This window comes from Pseudoliparis swirei, chromosome 16 (assembly GCF_029220125.1).
Source record: "Pseudoliparis swirei isolate HS2019 ecotype Mariana Trench chromosome 16, NWPU_hadal_v1, whole genome shotgun sequence".
NCBI lineage: Eukaryota > Metazoa > Chordata > Actinopteri > Perciformes > Liparidae > Pseudoliparis > Pseudoliparis swirei.
The window spans coordinates 25,534,913-25,555,207 of record NC_079403.1 but is presented as its reverse complement, the minus strand read 5'-3'; the positions used below and the strand labels follow the sequence as shown (position 1 = coordinate 25,555,207).

The 20,295-nt window shown below is 49.9% G+C and overlaps 1 protein-coding gene across 3 annotated transcripts; it reads left to right on the top strand.

Moving 5' to 3' along the window:
* The first annotated feature begins 564 nt into the window (after positions 1 to 564).
* On the top strand, positions 565 to 19,822 carry LOC130206150 (polypyrimidine tract-binding protein 2-like). Of its 3 annotated transcripts, none has more exons than XM_056433957.1 (14): positions 567 to 674; positions 2,468 to 2,495; positions 5,146 to 5,206; positions 12,694 to 12,866; positions 12,967 to 13,107; positions 13,192 to 13,347; positions 13,465 to 13,575; positions 13,656 to 13,854; positions 13,993 to 14,108; positions 16,270 to 16,303; positions 16,834 to 16,926; positions 17,576 to 17,792; positions 18,436 to 18,513; positions 18,774 to 19,822. In XM_056433957.1, exons 1-14 carry the CDS (start codon positions 667 to 669, stop codon positions 18,901 to 18,903), a joined length of 1,545 nt encoding a protein of 514 aa, XP_056289932.1. In that variant the 5' UTR covers positions 567 to 666; the 3' UTR covers positions 18,904 to 19,822. The 3 variants fall into 3 exon arrangements, with proteins under 3 accessions (XP_056289930.1, XP_056289932.1, XP_056289931.1); XM_056433956.1 differs by having other exon boundaries at positions 568 to 674; positions 13,656 to 13,866; XM_056433955.1 differs by having other exon boundaries at positions 565 to 674; positions 13,656 to 14,108.
* Positions 19,823 to 20,295: the final 473 nt, after the last annotated feature.

Here is a 20,295-nt window from a genome sequence, read left to right as displayed (position 1 = left end):
GAAGTCGTGAAGTCATCGTGACGTTAGGACGTTCAATGTGAAGATGGTGGACGGCTCCTCTGAGGCCGCGAGGACACACGGCGGTTAGCAGCTAACGAGACGGACGCTTCCCCTGGGAGGAGGAGACCAAACACAGAGCTACAAGAGACAGACGACATTATATATATATATATACATACATACATATACACATATATATGTGTATATATACATACATACACATATATATATATAAATATACACACATACATATACACAAATATAAATATATATATATAAATATACACACATACATATACACATATATATATGTGTATATATACATACATACACATATACACACATATATATATACACATATATATATATACACATGTATATATACATTTATATATATACATTTATATATATGTGTGTAAATATATATATATAATATATAAAAAAAGTGGGCTGGTCTTGAGCCTGAAATTCCCGGGCTGAAAAGTGGCCCCACTCCAACCCTGACTCCAGACGACGCGCTCAGCAGCTTCGGTACTTTCCGTCTTTTTCCGCCATCGCGTCGCCTTGCCTCCATTTTGCTCTCGTGTGTATGTGTGCGCGCGCAGTGTCGGTTGAAACTGGAACGAAAACAGGACCGAAAGCGGACGCACTGAGATCTCTACAGCAATGGACGGGTAATATTCCACACACGAAGCGACCGCTCACCGCATCCCACTTGACATCGTCGCGAGGCTCCGGGAAAGCACTGCGCGCGCGAGCGTTTAACGGGGTTCGGTCGCCACGCGCTCTCGTCCGTTAAGGAAGTGGCTAACGTTAGCATGCTAACGGCTGCTGCCGCCCGCTGGAGACAGCGACGTCGTCCCGAGTCGGTTACCGAATGCGGTCGCGTGCACAAGAGGTGTCGGTAACGCCAGCTGTGTGCTGACGTTAGCGAGGCGGCTCGCGCCGTCATGCTGACTGACGTAACGCCACAATAACGTCGATCCTTTGTGCTGTGTGGCTAGTTAGCTTAGCTGGAAGTAGCATCTAAAGGTCCGGACCCCTCTGACGGTGTAACTCGAGACGTCATGGCGTCTCTCTCTGCGTGCAGACACGCCCGCTGACTCCCGAGGCGGCGCGGGGCCTAGCCGTCGCGTTACCGTGTTTCGCTCCGGTAGCATCGCGTGCACGCGGGCGCGTCCCGGGTTAAGACGTGAAGCGGGACTTCAGATGTTATGAGTCACGCGGTGGAGGCGGAGAGCGGCCCGGGGCCGGCGAGGGTCGCCGTGACGGAGGGAGCGGGAACGGTACCGGTGTCAGGGCCGGAGGGCTGGAGGCCAGCCCGCCTCCGGGAGGGGCTCCAGACCGGGGCTCCAGACCGGGGCTCCAGACCGGGGCTCCAGACCGGGGCATCGGCTCGGGGCTCCAGACCGGGGCTCCAGACCGGGGCATCGGCTCGGGGCTCCCGCTGACACCACTCTGCATGTTCTGACGTGATGCACCAGAACCTACACGTGTCACCCATACAATTACAACTGCGTTATACACACCATTAACCCTCCTGTTACCTTCAAATTCACTCACATCTTTTACCCCTGGAGTCAATTTGAACCCAGCAATTAAAACATAGAGAAAATTATTAGAATGTATATTGTTTCCCAAGTTTAAGTGTGAGGTATGTTTGTTTGTTGATACCTAAATAGCCCTTTAAATAAATAAAAAAGTAGATATTTCTTATATGTTTTACACAGTGAAAAACAGCCTGGGGTCAAATTGTACAGGACAGTGAAAACATATCATGTGAATTTTATGTTTTCCCAGTTGTCAACAATAAATTAGGAAAAGTCATGAAATATGAAGCATAAAAAAATGATGTCAATCATTGTTTTAGAGACGTTAAACATTGAATCGGGTCAAATGGACCCCAAAAGTAACAGGAGGGTTAAACAACTCTGCTTGTGCATCTCAACAGTATCATGTATTCTTCTTTTCCATCAAGGTTTGGTATTGTTAGAAAGAAGCACAACAAATATACATAGAAATACAGCGTAAAACAAGGTACACACAGCTATATATGATATGATATATGATATTCCTTTATTTGTCCCACAGTGGGGACATTTCAAAAAGCACAGCAGCGGTGCTCATCAGAGCATCAATGAAAATAAATGTAAAACACAAAACTAAATACTAAATATACAGGTAGATGAAAGAAGCTAATATATCTAACCGTTGGTTATATACGCATGTATTGCCATCTATTATGTATTTTTATTTTCCTTAAATGATTGGTATTGTTAAAAAGAAGCACAACAAATATACATAAAATACAGCTTAAAAACAAGGTACACACAGCTATAGACGGGTAGATGAAAGAAGATAATATATCTAACCGTTGGTTATATACACACGTATTGCCATCTATCATGTGCTCTTTTGTTGATGTTGTTTTCCATTTTAAACCCTTTTAATGTTCTTTTCTTCTCAGCATCGGTGATGTTGCGGTTGGGGTGAAGGTGAGTTTCCTGCTTTTCGTTCTTCGCTGAGTGATCTCGTCACAAACTTCTGGAGCCTGATCTTTTGCTCCGGGCAGCTTGTGGCTTAAATAGTCGTTCCTGTTTGAAGCTGCCGCTCACGCCCCCTCACAGGCGGCCGGCAGGACGCGAGGACCCGGCCGCCTGTGAGGGGAGTTGTAGCACCGACCGCTAAAACGTTCCCACTCGCTGCACGACGACGTTCACGCCTCCAGGCTGACGGCCGGCTGCACGCTCGCCCTCGCAGGCGCGCTCTCGCCTTCATGCGTTTGCTGCTCGTGTAACGCGGTTAAAAAGCCAGGAATGAGGATTATCACCCGTCTTTCCTCCAGGCTCGTCGGATTGTCCAATCACGAGCGTAGCGTTTGATTTTTGTCATCCAATCAGATCTTTGAATTTGACCTCTGCCCTGGACTTTGGCGAATGTGTCTCATGTTTCTATCTTCACCCGTTTCCCCTCCAGCTCATCGGACTGCACGATGGTTTTAAGCACAATCAAAAAGCAATAACAGTTACTGTTTATTAGAGTGAGTGTTATAATCTTTAAACGCCCCGAGCGTATTTAGTTTTGATCATCTGACCTCTCTCACTTCTCGAGTTTGCATACCAGACGACAGCATTTCAGACATTTCTGCTAACTTAAATGAATAATTAAATGTTGTTGACCTCGACATTTGTAACGCATTTAAAAAACACTTTATTTACTTTCAACAATCATCCCTAAAATACACTACCGTTAAAAAGTTTGTGGTCACCCAGACAAATTTGTGTTTTCCAGGACAACTCTCACTTTTATTCATCAAATGAATATTAAATGAATATAAAATCTAGTCCAGACGTTGACGAGGCTATAAATAATGATGTTTATTATAAATATTAATGTAGTTCTTCTTGTGGCTCAAAGGAAGGCCAGTTTTATAGCTTCACCAGCAGCATAACTGTTTTCAGCTGCGCTCGCATAAAAAGGTTTAGAGGGTTTTCTACCCCTCCGCTAGTCTTCTAAGGCGATAACACAATGTACCACTAGAACACTGGAGATGGGCCTCTACACACCTCTGTAGAGACTTCATTAACACCAGAGAATAGTCATGACCACATTAACTATGGAGAAAGTTTATGATTAACTTAATGTGATCTTCATTGGAAAAACAGTGAAAACAGTGAAACATGAAGACATTTCTAGCCCAAACTACACGAGGATGTTCCGTCTCTTGATCACACGTTGTGCCGTGATGTTGGAACAATCTGATTTCTCCAGCGTGCGTTGTGAGCGTTGGAAGCCGTGACGACCCGGGTGTGGCCGGCGTCCCTCTGGTCACAAGACCTGTTTCCTGCTGCCAGAGCTTTGTTGTTGTTGTTGTTGTTCCGGCTACCTAACTGGATTTGTTGACTGCCTGCTGCTCTTCCGTCTGCACCAAACAGAGTTACAGTCCACTCTGGAAGGAAACGGAATAGTCGTAAAACCCCCGATGCCGCCGACATGGAGGGGCGTCGTCTTCCCGTTTGCTTCATCAATATTTCATCTGCTAGGAGAGAGAGATCCTCTCCTGCTCTCCGGCCCCCGCCTTGCTCACATTGTGGCCCCCACCTTGCTCACATTGTGGCCCCCGCCTTGCTCACATTGTGGCCCCCACCTTGCTCACATTGTGGCCCCCGCCTTGCTCACATTGTGGCCCCTAACTTGCTCACATTGTGGCCCCAAACGTATCAATCGGTTTGCGTGGCGCCGCTGCGGCGGCTAGTTTACAGCCTCTATAAAGAATGCCGGCGACAAAAAGAACAATTGGTTCAAATTTAGTCAGACCGACAGAAAGCAGCGGTGTGTGTGTGTGTGTGTGTGTGTGTAATGGGTCCCCAGCCGGGGCCCCTCTGCAGCCCATCACTCAGCTTTAAGAGCGCCGGGCGCTCTGGGACCGGAGAGCTCGGGATGAAATGACACATCCTGACATCTTAAATTCAACAAGATTAAAGCCGGAGAAGAGGAGAAGAGGAGGAGGAGGAGGAGGAGAGGAGGAGGGGAGAAGAGGAGGAGGAGAGGAGAAAAGAGGAGAAGAGAAGAGGAGGAGAAGAAGAGGAGAGGAGGAGGAGGAGGAGAGGAGAAGAGGAGAGAGGAGGAGGGAGGAGGAGGAGGAGGAGGAGGAGAGGAGAAGAGGAGGAGGGGAGAAGAGGAGGAGGAGAGGAGGAAAGAGGAGAAAGAAGAGGAGAGGAGGAGGAGGAGAGGAGAAAAGAGGAGAAGAGAAGAGAGGAGGAGGAGGAGGAGGAGGAGGAGGAGGAGGAGAGGAGAAGAAGAGGAGGAGAGGAGGAGAAGAGGAGGAGGAGGAGAAGAAGAGGGAGAGGAGGAGAGGAGAAGAAGAGGAGAGGAGGAGAAGAGAAGAGGAGGAGAGGAGGTGGAGAAGAAGAGGAGAAGAGGAGGAGAGGAGGAGGAGCGGAGGAGAAGAGGAGAGGAGGAGAGGAGGTTGGAGAGGAGCCGCCACCACTCTCCTTCTCCCCCTCCTCTAAACTGTCTTCGGAGACCTCTGCTTTCCGCCGTCTGGAAATGGAAACCGTTCCCGCCGTCGTTCCTCAAGCGTTCCTCAAGCGTTCCTCAAGCGTTCCTCAAGCGTTCCTCAAGCGTTCCCGTCTCTCTCCACAGAGAGGGTCCGACGAGCTGAGCATGTACAGCAGCCCCACCTCCGGGGGGAGCAGCGCCAGCGGTGAGTCCTGGAGCGAGTGTGTGTGTGTGTGTGTGTGTATATATGTTTGTGTTTGTGTGTGAGTAGATATGTGTGTGTGTGTAGATATTTATGTGTCTGTGTGTGAGTAGATGTGTGTTTCTCTGTGTGTGTGTGTGTGTTTCTCTGTGTGTGTGTTTCTGTGTGTGTGTGTGTGTTTCTCTGTGTGTGTGTGTTTCTCTGTGTGTGTTTCTCTGTGTGTTTCTCTGTGTTTGTGTGTGTGTGTGTGTGTGTGTGTTTCTCTGTGTGTGTGTGTGTGTGTGTGTGTGTGTTTCTCTGTGTGTGTTTCTGTGTGTGTGTGTGTGTGTTTCTCTGTGTGTGTGTGTGTGTGTGTTTCTCTGTGTGTGTGTGTGTGTTTCTCTGTGTGTGTTTCTTTGTGTGTGTGTGTTGATGTAATTTGTTGGTGGCAGACGGCATGAAAAGGAGCAGGAAGCTTCCTGTGTGTCGGGCCGTCGTCCCTCTGGAGCTCTTTAGTGAATCACATCTCGCTCCTCGGGAGGCCGACGCCCACTCAGCGCCACGCGTGAAGAGCCCAGACGGCGTGCGCGGCGTTCACTGCCTCCTCACAGGAGGCCGGGCGGGTTAGGCCGTTAAACACGGCCAGCAGCGTGAAGGCGGCGTGCGGCGCTGCGGTCCGGAGCCATAAATGTACCCATCGCATATTGAGCTGAATATTGGCGTGTGAAGATCGCCAATAAAACTTTATTTAACACGGTGACGGTTAACGTTAAACTGCGTCGTTAATCCCAGAGGGGGGGGGTCCGTACGGCGGCCCGGTCCACCACCGGCTCCAGAACCATTCATCATCTCGGGTTCTCACCGCACCGAGACTCTTTTATCGGCTCGATTATTCAGCGACTGTCGGTCCTCGAAGAAGACGGAGCGGCGGGTCTTTTATTGGAGCGCTGGAACGTGAAGCAGAGGCTGCTGGGTAATCGTGTAAATTAGGGCTGCGCGATGAGGCCCACCTCGGCTATCCCAATATAGGTCATCAATACTTCTGTTTGCTGGTTATTGAATACATAAATACTCCATGAGAGACATCCACAGGGTGGAGCCTCTCTGAACCTGAATAAAATACACAATAAATGTATTTAGTCATTTAATTAAGAGCGTAAACGCAAAGTAATCTGAGTATCTCCTCGTGTGATTGGGCCTTTTGTTGTATGACGTCATCGCATTGAAAGACGATGAATTGTGTAGAACAATAGCAGCGCCAGTGTAGACATCTGCGTCCTCACTCTGGTGTGTGTGTGTGTGTGTGTGTGTGTGTTGTTAAACACAACAACAACAACACCAGGATAACTTCATTTAAAGAATTGATTCCTCTAACAAATACAGTGTGTATTCATCTTCTTCCTCCGTGTCAGAGAGCCATCGAAACACATCAATGAGCCACACAGGCTCCTTAATTACCATCAACACACACACACACACACACACCGTCCTGTTGGAGCATGTGGATTAATATCAGATTAGATTAATATTCCTTTATTAGTCCCACAGTGTGAAAATGTCAGGATCACAGCAGTGTGCACATTAGGGCAATTAATAGAAAATAAAAAACAATAACAAGACTAAATACTAAATATATAGAGGAAACTAAATTAATGTGGTGGACTGAGAACATTCTTTTATTTATTGAATTTTATTTAAAACAAATGTAAAAAATTATTTATTGTGTGTGTGTGTCTGTTTTTCTCTGCGTTATTTTTTTAATTTGTTTAATTTCCTCCCATTACTCCAGCGGACAGTTTTAGGATCTGACTGAGCTTTTACTAGTATATAATAATAATAATAATAACTTTATTTCAGATATTTCTCTGTCCACTGTGGCAGATAGAAGTTCTCGTAGATGGTTCTGCTTCAGTTCAAGATTCAAGATTCAAGATTCAAGATGTTTTTATTTGTCACATACACACACAGGGTGTGCAGTGAAATGAAAGTGGCAATGCTCAGCAGGAATGTGCAAGGGCAACAAGTACACACTATTTACAATAAAAAACAACACAATATTTACAGTAAGTGTGTGTGTGTGTGTGTGTGTGTGTGTGCCTAAGAGGGCAGTTGTGTGGGTCTATGTGGGGTCCTGGTGAGGTCGGAGTTCACAGTCCTGATGGCCTGAGGAAAGAAACTCCGTCTCAGTCTCTCTGTTCTTGCAGCGTGACTACGGAGGCGCCTGCCTGACCGCAGCAGCTGAAACAGTCTGTTGTTGGGGTGGTGAGGATCCTTCATGATCCTGCCGGCTCTGGTTCTGCACCTCCTGGTGTACAAGTCCTGCAGGGTGAGGAGTGTAGTTCCAATAGTGCGCTCAGCCGAACGCACTACTCTCTGCAGAGCCTTCCTGTCCTGAGCGGAGCAGTTGCCAAACCAGGCTGTGATGCTTCCTGTCAGGACGCCTCTACAGCTCCAGAGTAGAAGGACTGAAGGATCCTCTGGGAAACTTTAAATTTCCTCAGCTGCCTGAGGTGGTAGAGGCGCTGCCTTGCCTTTCTCACCAGAGTGTCTGTGTTTGTTGACCATGTCAGATCCTCGGTGATGTGGACTCCCAGGTATTTATACCCGCTCACCCTCTCCACAGTAGTCCCGTTAATCCCCAGTGGTGAGTACGTCCTCTGTTGTTGTACCCTCCTAAAGTCCACAATCAGCTCCTTAGTTTTGGTGACATTCATGATGAGGCTGTTGTCCTGGCACCAGAGTGACAGATCAGCAACTTCCTCCAGGTAGGCCTTCTCGTCGTTGTCGGAGATCAGGCCCACCACCACTGTGTCATCCGCAAACTTGATGATGGTGTTGAAGCTGAACCTGGCCACACAGTCATGTGTGTACAGGGAGTACAGTAGGGGCTGAGGACGCAACCCTGGGGGATCCTGTGTTCAGGGTGAGGGATTTGAGGTGTGTCTGCCCACCCTGACCACCTGTGGCCTGGCGGTCAGGAAGTCCAGGATCCAAGCACACAGGGGTGTTCAGTCCCAGCTCAATCAGCTTGCCGCCAGTCTGGAGGGACTATGGTGTTGAAAGCTGAACTATAATCAATGAACAGCAGTCTCACATAGCCCCCTCTGGCTGTCCAGATGAGAGAGTGTGGTGTGCAGTACCTGGGAGACAGCATCATCCGTGGATCTGTTTGGGCGATAAGCAAACTGCAGCGGGTCCATGGAGGAAGGGAGGAAGGCGCAGATGTAGTCCTTTATCAGCCTCTCAGCATTTCATGACCACCGAGGTGAGGGCCACCGGTCGGTAGTCATTCATACATGCTGGAGAAGCATTCTTGGGCACAGGGACAATAGTGGATCTCTTGAAGCAGGCGGGGACCACGGACTCAGCCAGGAGAGGTTGAATATTGTGGTGAACACTGGAGCTAGCTGGTTAGCACAGGTCTTCAGTACTCGCCCAGATATGCCATCTGGACCTGCAGCTTTCCTGGTGTTCACCCTCAACAGAGCCCTCCTCACACTGTGCTCGGTCACAGAGAGTGTGTGTTCATCCCCAGCGGTAGAACTCACCTCGGCTACGCTAACGGTGTTGTTGTTAGCGGCGAGCTAGCGCTGTTGTTGCTAGCCTCAAACCGTGCATAAAATGAGTTCAGGTCGTCCGCTAGGGATGCGTCGGCACTCACCATTGCGCGGGTCTGCTCTGGTAGTCTGTGATAGTCCGTAGCCCCTGCCATAGGCGCCTGGTGTCGCGCTGCTCCATCTGTGATTCCACTCTGTCTCGGTACCTCCTCTTGGCTTCCTTCACCGCCCTCCTCAGTCCATAGACCGCTGCCTTGTACTCGTCCATGTTGCGGATACAAGACCGGAGTTATAGGCAGCAATACGGCGTTCACAGCTTCACGGATGGATCTATCAACCCACGGCTTTTGGTTAGGAAAGACCCTAACTTTTACCGTGGGGACGATGGTGTCCGCTAAGCGTTGCTATGAGGCTCATTGCTACTTCATAAACTCGCTGACGTCACTGGAACTGGATTGGATCATGTCCCAGTCGACGACACGCAGAGCGCCCTGTAGCTCAGCCTCTGATTGGTCAGACCACCGCTTACGTTCCTCGTCACTACCGCTTCCCGCGATCTTTTGCGGTACTCCGGAAGCAGAAAAATGGCGGCATGGTCTGATTTGCGAACGGAGGAGAGAGACAGCCTTGTAGCCTCTCTTGAATGGCGATAGCAGTGGTCCAACGTTCTTTCCTCTGGTAGCACACGTAATGTGCTGGTGAAAGTTCGGCATGACTTTTTTAGGTTTGCCCTGTTAAAGTCCCCAGCCACCACCACAGCCGCTCGGGATACTTGTTCTGATGCCGACATAACACATCATGTAGGTCCGATAGTGCTACGCCGGTGTCCGCTTGTGGTGGTATGTAGACGGCTGTGGTGATGACCGAGCTGAACTCCCGGGAAGGTAGAATGGACGGCATGAGATCGTCAGATGTTCCAGGTTCGGCGAGCAGGAACGAGAAAGAGTCTTAATGTTCTTGGGGTCACACCACTTGTTGTTAGTCATGAAGCAAACCCCTCCACCCTTAGATTTACCAGACTCTTCCGTTCTGTCTGCACGGAAAACAGAGAAGGACTCGGTTGGGCATATGACTCGATCCGGCACCAGCGGGGTCAGCCATGTTTCCGTCAGACAAAAGATGTTACAGTCCCTCATGTCCCGTTGGAATCTGATCCTTGCCCTAACATCATCCATCTTATTTAATCTCTTGCCCATAACCAGTGCCAATCTGTTCTCAAGTGGAATGGCCTTGGAAACCGCTGTATGCCCTGGTGTATATTTGGAGGGATTTTCTCCTATCAACCATGACCAATTATTTTCAACGGTTTCTACTTCGAACACGTCTACCTGTCTCTTGGACCCCATCCCGACGAGGCTGCTTAAAGACGTTTTGCCTTTAATTGGCGGCTCTCTATTAGATATTATCAATGTGTCTCTGCTAACAGGCCACGTACCACACTCCTTCAAGGTGGATGTTATTAAACCTCTCCTGAAGAAGCCCACTCTGGATCCAGAGGTATTGGCTAACTACAGACCGATCTCTAACCTCCCCTTCCTCTCCAAGATCCTTGAGAAAGTGGTCGCAAATCAGTTGTGCGACTTTCTACATCATAATAGTTTATTTGAGAAATTTCAATCAGGATTTAGAAAACACCACAGCACCGAGACGGCACTGGTGAAAATTACAAATGACCTCTTAATGGCAGCAGATAAAGGACTCCTCTCTGTCCTGGTCTTGTTAGACCTTAGTGCTGCATTCGACACCATTGACCATGACATCCTGTTACAGAGACTGGAGCAGTCGATTGGCATTTCAGGCACGGCACTAATTTGGTTTAAATCCTATTTATCAGATCGATCTCAGTTTGTATTTGTAAACGATGACGCCTCGATAACCACCAACGTTAATCACGGAGTTCCACAAGGTTCTGTGCTTGGACCAATTTTATTTACCTTATACATGCTTCCTTTGGGCAATATTATCAGGAAACACTCCATAAACTTTCATTGTTATGCAGATGAGACTCAACTATATCTATCCATAAAACCAGAGGAGAGCAACCAACTCTGTAAAATTCAAGCATGTCTTAAAGACATAAAAACATGGATGACCTGCAACTTCTTGATGTTAAACTCAGACAAAACCGAAGTAATTTTAATCGGCCCTGAGCACCTCAGAGATCAATTATCTGGTGATGTGGATTCTGTAGACGGCATTGCCCTGGCATCCAACACCACTGTAAAGAATCTTGGCGTTATCTTTGATCGGGACTTGTCCTTTAACTCCCACGTAAAGCAAATCTCAAGGACTGCATTCTTTCATCTACGTAATATTTCAAAAATCAGGCACATCTTGTCTCAAAAGATGCAGAAAATTGGTTCACGCGGTCGTTACTTCGAGACTGGATTACTGCAACTCCTTATTAGCAGGCTGCTCTAATAAATCTCTTAGGTCCCTCCAGTTGATCCAGAATGCTGCAGCTCGTGTTCTCACTAAAACTAAGAAAAGAGATCACATCACTCCTGCACTAGCTGCTCTGCACTGGCTCCCAGTAAAATCAAGAATCACTTTTAAAATTCTTCTCTTAACCTACAAAGCCTTGATTGGTGATGCTCCATCATATCTTAAGGAGCTTGTCGTACCATATTGCCCCACTAGAGAGCTACGCTCACTAAATGCGGACTACTTGTAGTTCCTAGAGTCTTAAAAAGTAGAATGGGAGCCAGAGCCTTTAGTTATCAAGCTCCTCTTTATGGAACCAGCTTCCAATTTCAGTCCGGGAGGCAGACACAGTCACCTCGTTTAAGAGTAGACTTAAGACCTTCCTCTTTGACAGAGCTTATAGTTAGGGCTGAATCAGGTTTGCCCTGGTCCAGCCCCTTGATATGCTGCTATAGGCTTATAGCTGCCGGGGACGTTTTAGGATGCACTGAGTACCTATCTCCTCTTTTTCTCTCCTTAAGGATGAATTTTCATCTCTCAATCACACGTTACTAACTCTGCTTTCTCCCGGAAGTCCTTTTGACTTTACGTCTCATGGGGTCATCGGACCCTATGAGACGGCATAGATCCTATCTGCCTGATGGATCGCCTGGGTCGTGGAATTCCTGCTCATGACTACGCCACTGTCCTGTTGAGACTCCGCCCACTCCTCCTCCCCACCGCCATCTGCCTGATGGATCGTGGAGGTCTCCATCGTGGAATATGCCTACTATGAACTATTCATACACTCTGTCATATTCATTGAATGTATTTTAACTCTAAATCTGTCCTTCTGTACACATTACATCTATTGCATCTGTCCATCCTAGGAGAGGGATCCTCCTCTGTTGCTCTCCTCCAGGTTTCTTCCCTTTTTTTCCCCCTGAAGGGTTATTTGGGAGTTTTTCCTGGTCCGATGTGAGGTTTTGGGGCAGGGATGTCTATGTGTACAGATTGTAAAGCACTCCGAGACAAATTTGTAATTTGTGAAATTGGGCTATACAAATAAACTGAATTGAATTGAATTGAATTTTCCAGAGACTGGACGTTAGCAAGAAGGATGCTGGGCAGAGGTGGACGGTGGGCTTGAACTCTCAGTCTGTTCCGAATTCCGCTCCGTTTCCCTCGATGTTTTCGTCTCCCGTAGTAGCGGCTCCACTGTTGTTGATGTGGTTCGCTCGTACGATCTCTGCCGGCCACGCTGGATCGATGGAAAAAGTGGACAAAAACCCTTGTTTTGCGCAAAAGTTTATGTCCAAAAGTGTGCTGCGGTCGTATGCTGTTAGTGCCGATGTGTTCGTGGCAAAGAAAACATTAAAAATAAACACAAAAACTAAAAGAGCGCACAATCTCCGCGGAGCTACCTCGACGGCGTCTGGACACAGCCGCGCCATTAGAGCCATAATCACGTTCACCAAGCTGCAGTTGTTTCCGTGGTGCTGTCATGCCCCGATCGGCTCCACTGACCCGCCGGTGGTTCTGGGCTTTCAGACGGAGCGTCCAACGGCAGCGACAGTAAGAAGCTGCGGGTGGAGGAGGCGCCGCCGTCTCGCGTGCTCCACATCCGCAAACTGCCCAACGAGGCCTCGGAGACGGAGGTCATCGCCCTGGGCCTGCCCTTTGGGAAGGTCACCAACATCCTCACGCTGAAGGGGAAGAACCAGGTGAGGCGCGTTCGGAGCGCCGCCGTGTCCCGGGTCGGGGCTCCCTCGGCGAGACGGCTTCGGCCCGAGTCGAGCTCCCTTCTCTCTTGGCGTTTTGCAGGCGTTCCTGGAGATGAGCACGGAGGAGGCGGCCATCACCATGGTCAACTACTACACCACCGTCAACCCTCACATCCGCAACGTGCCCGTGTTCATCCAGTACTCCAACCACAAAGAGCTCAAGACCGACGCCGGCAATCAGGTGAGCGGCGCCAGAGACAGTCAGAGCGCTCGCTGTGGAGCTCCTGGCGGTGAGACGGTGACGCCAGCGTGGTGCGTTCCTCAGCGGACCCAGGCCATGCTGCAGGCGGTGTCGGCCGTCCAGTCCGGCGGGTCGCCGAGCGCCGACGCGCAGGAGGCTCTGGCCGCGGCCTCCAGCCCCGTGCTGCGCATCATCATCGACAACATGTTCTACCCCGTCACGCTCGACGTGCTGCAGCAGGTACGCGGACGCACGCCACGCACACACACACACGCACACACACACACACACACACACGCACACGCACACACGCACGCACCGGCCGGGTCCACCAACCATTTATATTTGCATTTGCAGATTTTCTCCAAGTTCGGCACGGTCATGAAGATAATCACGTTCACCAAGAACAATCAGTTCCAGGCCCTCCTGCAGTTCAGCGACCCGGTCAACGCCCAGCAGGCCAAACTGGTACCGCCCACTTCCCCGCCGAGCCTCCTCCTCCTCTGGACCGCGGCGCGTCCGTGACGCCTGTGTTCCCTCTCCTCCAGGCGCTGGACGGCCAGAACATCTACAACTCCTGCTGCACGCTGCGCATCGACTTCTCCAAGCTGGTCAACCTCAACGTCAAGTACAACAACGACAAGAGTCGCGACTACACGCGGCCCGAGCTGCCGGCCGGCGACGGCCAGCCCAGCCTGGAGTGCACGGTGGCCCACGCCTTCAGCAAGGACTCCAACTCGCTCCTCGGTAAGATCCCAGGTAGATCACGCTTCTTATTCCACGTCCTTTTCTCTTTTCACGATCACGTCGTTGTCGTTTGTTTGTTTGTCGTGAAAGAGCCGCTCTCCATTCCACGGTTGTCTCTTGTCCCCCTTTCCTCGCCAGGAGCCCTGAACCCTCTGAGCGCGGCGGCGGCGGCGGCTGCTGCTGCAGGCCGGGTGGCGCTCGCCGGGCAGCCGGGGTCCAGCGGGGTCCTGCTGGTCAGCAACCTCAACGAGGAGGTCAGTAACACACACCTGCACACACACACACACACACACACCTGCACACACACACACACACACCTGCACACACACACACACACACCTGCACACACACACACACCTGCACACACACACACACACCTGCACACACACACACACACACACACACACCTGCACACACACACACACACACACACACACACACACCTGCACACACACACACACACCTGCACACACACACACCTGCACACACACACCTGCACACACACACACCTGCACACACCTGCACACACACACCTGCACACACACACACACACACACACACACCTGCACACACACACACACACACACACACACACACACACACACACACGCACACACACACACACACACCTGCACACACACACACACCTGCACACACACACACACACACACACACACACACACACACACCTGCACACACACACCTGCACACACACACACACACACGCAGCCCTCCCACCATCTTCATCCCCCTGGTCTTTATTTCTTTCCTCTCCGTCCTGTGTCTTGTCTCCTACAGAGACAGAGAGACGCTCTGAGACCCTGATCTCTAAACTAAAAGACCTCACTACACGTTATCTGTGTTTACAAGTCTGTTGGTGCTCGTACTAAAACATCAGATAACATGGAAGGGACCAACTCCTCAGAGTGCGGGGGGGTGTTTGAGCTAAGCTCATAATGTCTGAGGTAGAAAACACATCCATATAGTGCCCATATTTCTAGAAAGTCATTTCCTTTGGAGGTGTTTACTGAACGTTTAACTTAATCTATGACTGAACTCAAGGATCTCTGACATTAAACCTTCAGGATCCAAACCTGTTGAAGAGATGGACCCACCGAGTCATCTGGGCCCTGATCTCTAAACTAGATGACTTCATTAGTTATCTGTGTTTAGACGTCTGTTGGTGCTCGTGCTAAAACCATCAGATAAGATGGAAGAGACCAACTCCTCTCAGAGTGCGGGGGGGGTGTAATGTCTGAGGTAGAAAAGTGAGGTAAAAAGAGTCCAGATGTCTAGAAAGTGAACATGACTGAACATGATGGTACATTACTGAACGTTAAACCTGGAGGATCCAAACTGGACCTCTCTTCCCCAAAGTCCCCAGAAAGAGTCTCAATGTCCTCCCTTTGCTTGACGTACCCAGCTGTGAGCGAGAGGGGGTGTGCTGCCTCCCCTCCTCTCCCCCTCCTGGCGGACTGTATCTAACTCTGCTAACTGTCTCTCTTCTGTTTTCCTCTCTAAGCTCTGCTCACTCTGCTCAGCTCATATGAACAAATGAACATATGAACTCATTCTGTGGGACGCCTCTCTGAGCGCCTCAGCCCCCTCTTCCTCAGACTTCTTTCTCTCTTGAGTGTCACTGGCGTAAAGGGCATCCGCTGCGTCTCGTAGTGTCCCCCCCCCCCCGTCGGTGGGTGCTGAGGCTCAGTGTCGCCATGCTGCAGCAGAGTGTGAACGCCGTTGTTTCGGCCTTCACGTCAGCTCAAACCAAACCGCTGAGCAACATCTGATCTGCATGACCCCTAACCCCCCCCCCCCCCCCCTCTGAAACGCTGTCGACCTGCAGACCTCAGTCCTGCTGCATGTACTTGGGTTCTTCTTCTTCTCTATATTGCTGGTTTCCTTATGATTTGGTGTGTCTCCCCTCAGGGTGGACATGTTGCTGTGTTAGAGCATTGATCCATTATCTCTGACCAAACTACCTGCATTATTTCAGTGTACTGACCTAAATTTTTATTTTTTGTCCCTCCCCTTCCCCCCTCCTCCTCCCCTTTTTATTTATTTTACCCCCCCCCTCCCCAATTTGCATTTGCCTCCCAATCCATGCCCCCCTGCTACCCCCTCTCCTCCATGTGTCTATGGGGGACTCTTTAACCACATCACCCCTTCTTCTTCCTCCACCTCCTCCTCCCACAATAACAAACCCCTCCCCCCTTCTCCCATGACTCCTCCCCCTTTTCGCCGCCTGCTCCCCTCCTCCATGACCCGCCACCTTCCATCACTCTCCGGGGGGGAAAACAAAAAACCACCATTGCTCCTCCGTTCTGGATCGATCTGTCCATCTCTACCTCCGCTCCGACTCTTCTACCTCTCTACCTGTCTCACGCTGCTTGTTGCTCTTCTCTCCCTCTAAAGATGGTTGCGCCCCAAAGTCTGTTTACCCTCTTCGGTATGTTATCGTTAGCTCTCTCTCTCTCTCTCTCTTTCTCTCTCTCTCTCCCTTCTACCTTCTCTTTTTATTCTCTTCCATTCTATCTTTGAGACATTTGTTGTTATTATTATTATTATTATTATAATTAGGAGCTTATGTTTGTAGTCCCTTGTAATCTGTAGCCCCCCCTGTTTATTGGTTTGGCTTAGTGTTGATTACTCCACCTCCACCCAGAGGTCTGTTAATGCACGCTTAATGTACAACTCTATAGTCCTGCATGCTGTTTTATTGATATGATTTGTAGCCACCTGACAGCATGACGAGTCCTCTGTTTAGACGGTGTCTCTCTCCCTCTCTCTCTCTCTCTACACCTCTCTCTCTCTCTGCTGTACAGTTCTGTTGTTACTCTGCTAGTCTCTCTTCTGTGTTTCCTTTAAATATCTTTTTGCCTCCAGTGCTGACTTCTTCCGGGGTGTTTTGTTCTAACTGTCTGCTCTCTCTCCACCTCACCTCTCCTCCTCCTCCTGCCGGCTGCGGCGCTAACGCAGGCGTGTACGGCGACGTCCAGAGGGTGAAGATCCTGTACAATAAGAAGGACAGCGCTCTCATTCAGATGTCCGACGCCAACCAGGCACAGCTAGGTGAGCGGCGGGCGGCGAGCAAGCGGCGAATGGGCGGCGAGCGGGTGGCGAATGGGCGGCGAACGGGTGGCCTTCTTCCCGTTTGAGGAAGTCGATGCGTTTGTTGGTCGAGACGCGGTGGATTTAAAACAAATTAAAAGAAGTTCAAACGAGTTAAACGCGCTGCATCATATATATATATAAATATATATATATATATTTAAATATATATATTTTATATATTTATATATATTAATGTTATGAACCCAGACACGAGGGCGTTGCATGCTCAGACGTGTGTGTGATGTCCTCAACACGTATGAAGCAGAACTAGTGGTTAGTTCTTCATGCTGGATGAAGGAGATGATAACTGTTTCCAGAGTAAAGACACAGAGATAAGCCCCGCCCCCTCTAAGCCCCGCCCCCTCTAAGCCCCGCCCCCTCTAAGCCCCGCTCCCTCTAAGGTGCGAATGAGCCACATAAACTCAGGCCAGTGACGGTTCTCGTGGCTATGCAGCGGTTTCTGTTTCTTTAAATGTTTCCGAGTCGTGAACATCTTAGCCGTGTTTAGTGTGGACGGGTTCTTCCTGGCTGGTTCTGTTAGTGAAGCCGTGACCTCTGTGTGACCTCTGTGTGACCTCCACGTGACCTTCCTCTCTTCTCCCCGAAGCCATGAGCCACCTTAACGGCCAGAAGATGTACGGTAAGATCATCCGCGTGACGCTGTCCAAGCACCAGACGGTGGCGCTGCCCCGCGACGGCCTGGACGACCAGGGCCTGACCAAGGACTTCGCCAACTCCCCGCTGCACCGCTTCAAGAAGCCCGGCTCCAAGAACTTCCAGAACATCTTCCCGCCATCCGCCACCCTCCACCTCTCCAACGTGCCGTAAGTACAGAGGGAGGGGGGGGGGAACATCTCACGAGGCGAAGAAAGCTGCTCACGCAGGTCCGGCTGCAAATGACCTTCAGTCTGCTGCCGGAGAGACCCGTCCGTCCAGACCCGTGGATCTGAAGCCCGGTACCGCCGTCCGGGTTCATCGAGGCCCACGGCAACAGAACCGGGGATGAGGTCACCTCCATGACACTTTGACCCGCCAGAGGAACCCGTTCAGACGAATGCTGCTTCCTGCTCTCATTGGTGCAGAGCTCGAGGAATCTACTCAGATTCATTTTTCAAAATAAAACGCAGCATCAGAAACAGTTTATTGTGATGTAATCAGTGACTTCTTTTAAATCACTTCTTAAAACCCATTTTTATAGAACAGCTTTTAAGTGATCTCGTCCTTTTATGCAGAACTTTGGTTCCTCTCATTCAGTTTGTCTGTTTTTTATTTTTTATTTTAATATATATTTTTCAATGTTAAATGCACTTTGAAAACTTTGTTTTTCAAGGTGCTATATAAATAAAGTTATTATTATGATTATTTACCTGTTTCAGGGCGCAGCGTGAGTTCCCCGATGGAGACGCTGTCATGAACTCGGCTGAGATGAAGTCTGAGAGGTGTGACCTTTGACCTTTGCCCCTACAGACAAGACGTGACGGAGGAGGACCTGCGGCTGCTCTTCCAGAACGCCGGAGGAACCGTGAAGGCATTCAAGTTTTTCCAGTACGTCTATAATCTCAGTCGATGTGAACGATACCGATTATTCATGATTCTCATCGCCTTCTAACTTTAATTTTACAACATGAGGACACGAGACGTACCACTGACGTGTGTGTGTGTGTGTGTGTGTGTGTGTGTGTGTGTGTGTGTGTGTGTGTGTGTGTGTGTGTGTGTGTGTGTGTGTGTGTGTGTGTGTGTGTGTGTGTGTGTGTGTGTGTGTGTGTGTGTGTGTGTGTGTGTGTGTGTGTGTGTGTGTGTGTTAGGGACCGTAAGATGGCCCTGCTCCAGATGACCATGGCGGAGGAGGCCATCCAGGCGCTGATCGACCTCCACAACTACAACATGGGAGGCAACCAGCACCTCAGAGTCTCCTTCTCCAAGTCCACCATCTGAAGGACCGGGTCAGAACCTGACGGGCTGTCTGTACACTGGGGGGGGGACCGGTGGACCGGTTCTGTTGATCCTGTCATTCCTTCAAGAGAAACGGACATTTTTGTCATCCTGTCTTTTGCAAAAAGAGTATTTTGCAGGTGCCCCCCCCCCCTGGTGGTAGTTTGATGTAGTTCAGTGTTTAACTTTTTATTCTTTAGTTGAGACGATACAGTACTCATGTGCCTTACTTACAATATCAACGATTTCTACAGCTGGACATTTCATTTCACTCCTTCTGTGTCCCAGGCACATCGTATCGGTTCATGTGAGAGAGGGAGGGAGAGACAGAGGGGGAGAGGGAGGGAGGAGAGAGAGAGAGAGGGAGGGAGAGAGAGAGGGGGAGAGAGAGAGGGAGGGAGAGAGAGATATTTAGTTCTTTGGCGCTGGTTTTAGATTCATAACGTTGATCCTTATTTTAGTTTTACAGCAACTGGTCAGACGTCTTCACGTCGAGTATGTTTAGCCCCTCCCCATTTACACATCTCCGTGTGGCCCCTTCCCCTTCTACACATCACGTGGCCCCTCCCCCTTTTACACATCCCCATGTTGCCCCTCCCCCTTCTACACATCCCCACGTGGCCCCTCCCCCTTCTACACATCACGTGGCCCCTCCCCCTTCTACACATCACGTGGCCCCGTGTTTCTGTGCTTTGGTTTCTTTGGGCGTCCCCGCGGCTATTCCATGAGGTGTGTGTGTGTCGTCGGTGGTTTTTCTTAAGCATGTTTTGGTTATTATGGGATGTCGCCGCATGAGGAGTCCACCGTGACGTCATGTGACCGCTTCACAGCGGGGCGTCGGGACAGCAGCGTCGCTGACGGCGCCCGAACTTCTGAGAGCGGCGAGTTGATTCCCTCCAATAAAAGTTCATCTCTTGTGTTTCTTTGTTTCCACGTCTCGTTTTCTACCGATGAGAGCCCCCTCCCCCTCTCTCCTCTCCTCTCCTCTCTCCTCCCCTCTCTCCTCTCTCCTTTCCTCTCTTCTCTCTCCTCTCCTCTTCTCTCTCCTCTCCCCTCTCTTCTCTCTCTCTTCTCTCGTGGTCTCCTGTCTCCTTTCCTCTCCTCTCTCCTCTCCTGTCTCCTTTCCTCTCTTCTCTCTCCTCTTTCGTGGTCTCCTCTCCCCTGTCTCCTTTCCTCTCCTCTCTCCTTTCCTCTCCTCTCTCCTTTCCTCTCCCCTCTCTCCTCTGTCCTCTCTCCTCATCGCTCTCTGAGGACTCGCCGGTCTGATCCACGTTTAATTACTCAAATGGTCACATTCATCTTTCCCCCTCGAGCTCTCCTGTTTTCCACGCCGGTGCGTTTGAAGTCTGCAGGAATAAACGCCGCTGACCTCGCCACGGCGCTCCAGACGCTCCA

Bases quoted from the DNA above. Each gene is read 5' to 3' on its own strand.
- LOC130206150 (XM_056433955.1), top strand. The intron at 16,304-16,833 runs GTATGTTATCGT...GCGCTAACGCAG, and splicing joins AAGTCTGTTTACCCTCTTCG to GCGTGTACGGCGACGTCCAG. The intron at 18,514-18,773 runs GTACGTCTATAA...TGTGTGTGTTAG, and splicing joins AAGGCATTCAAGTTTTTCCA to GGACCGTAAGATGGCCCTGC.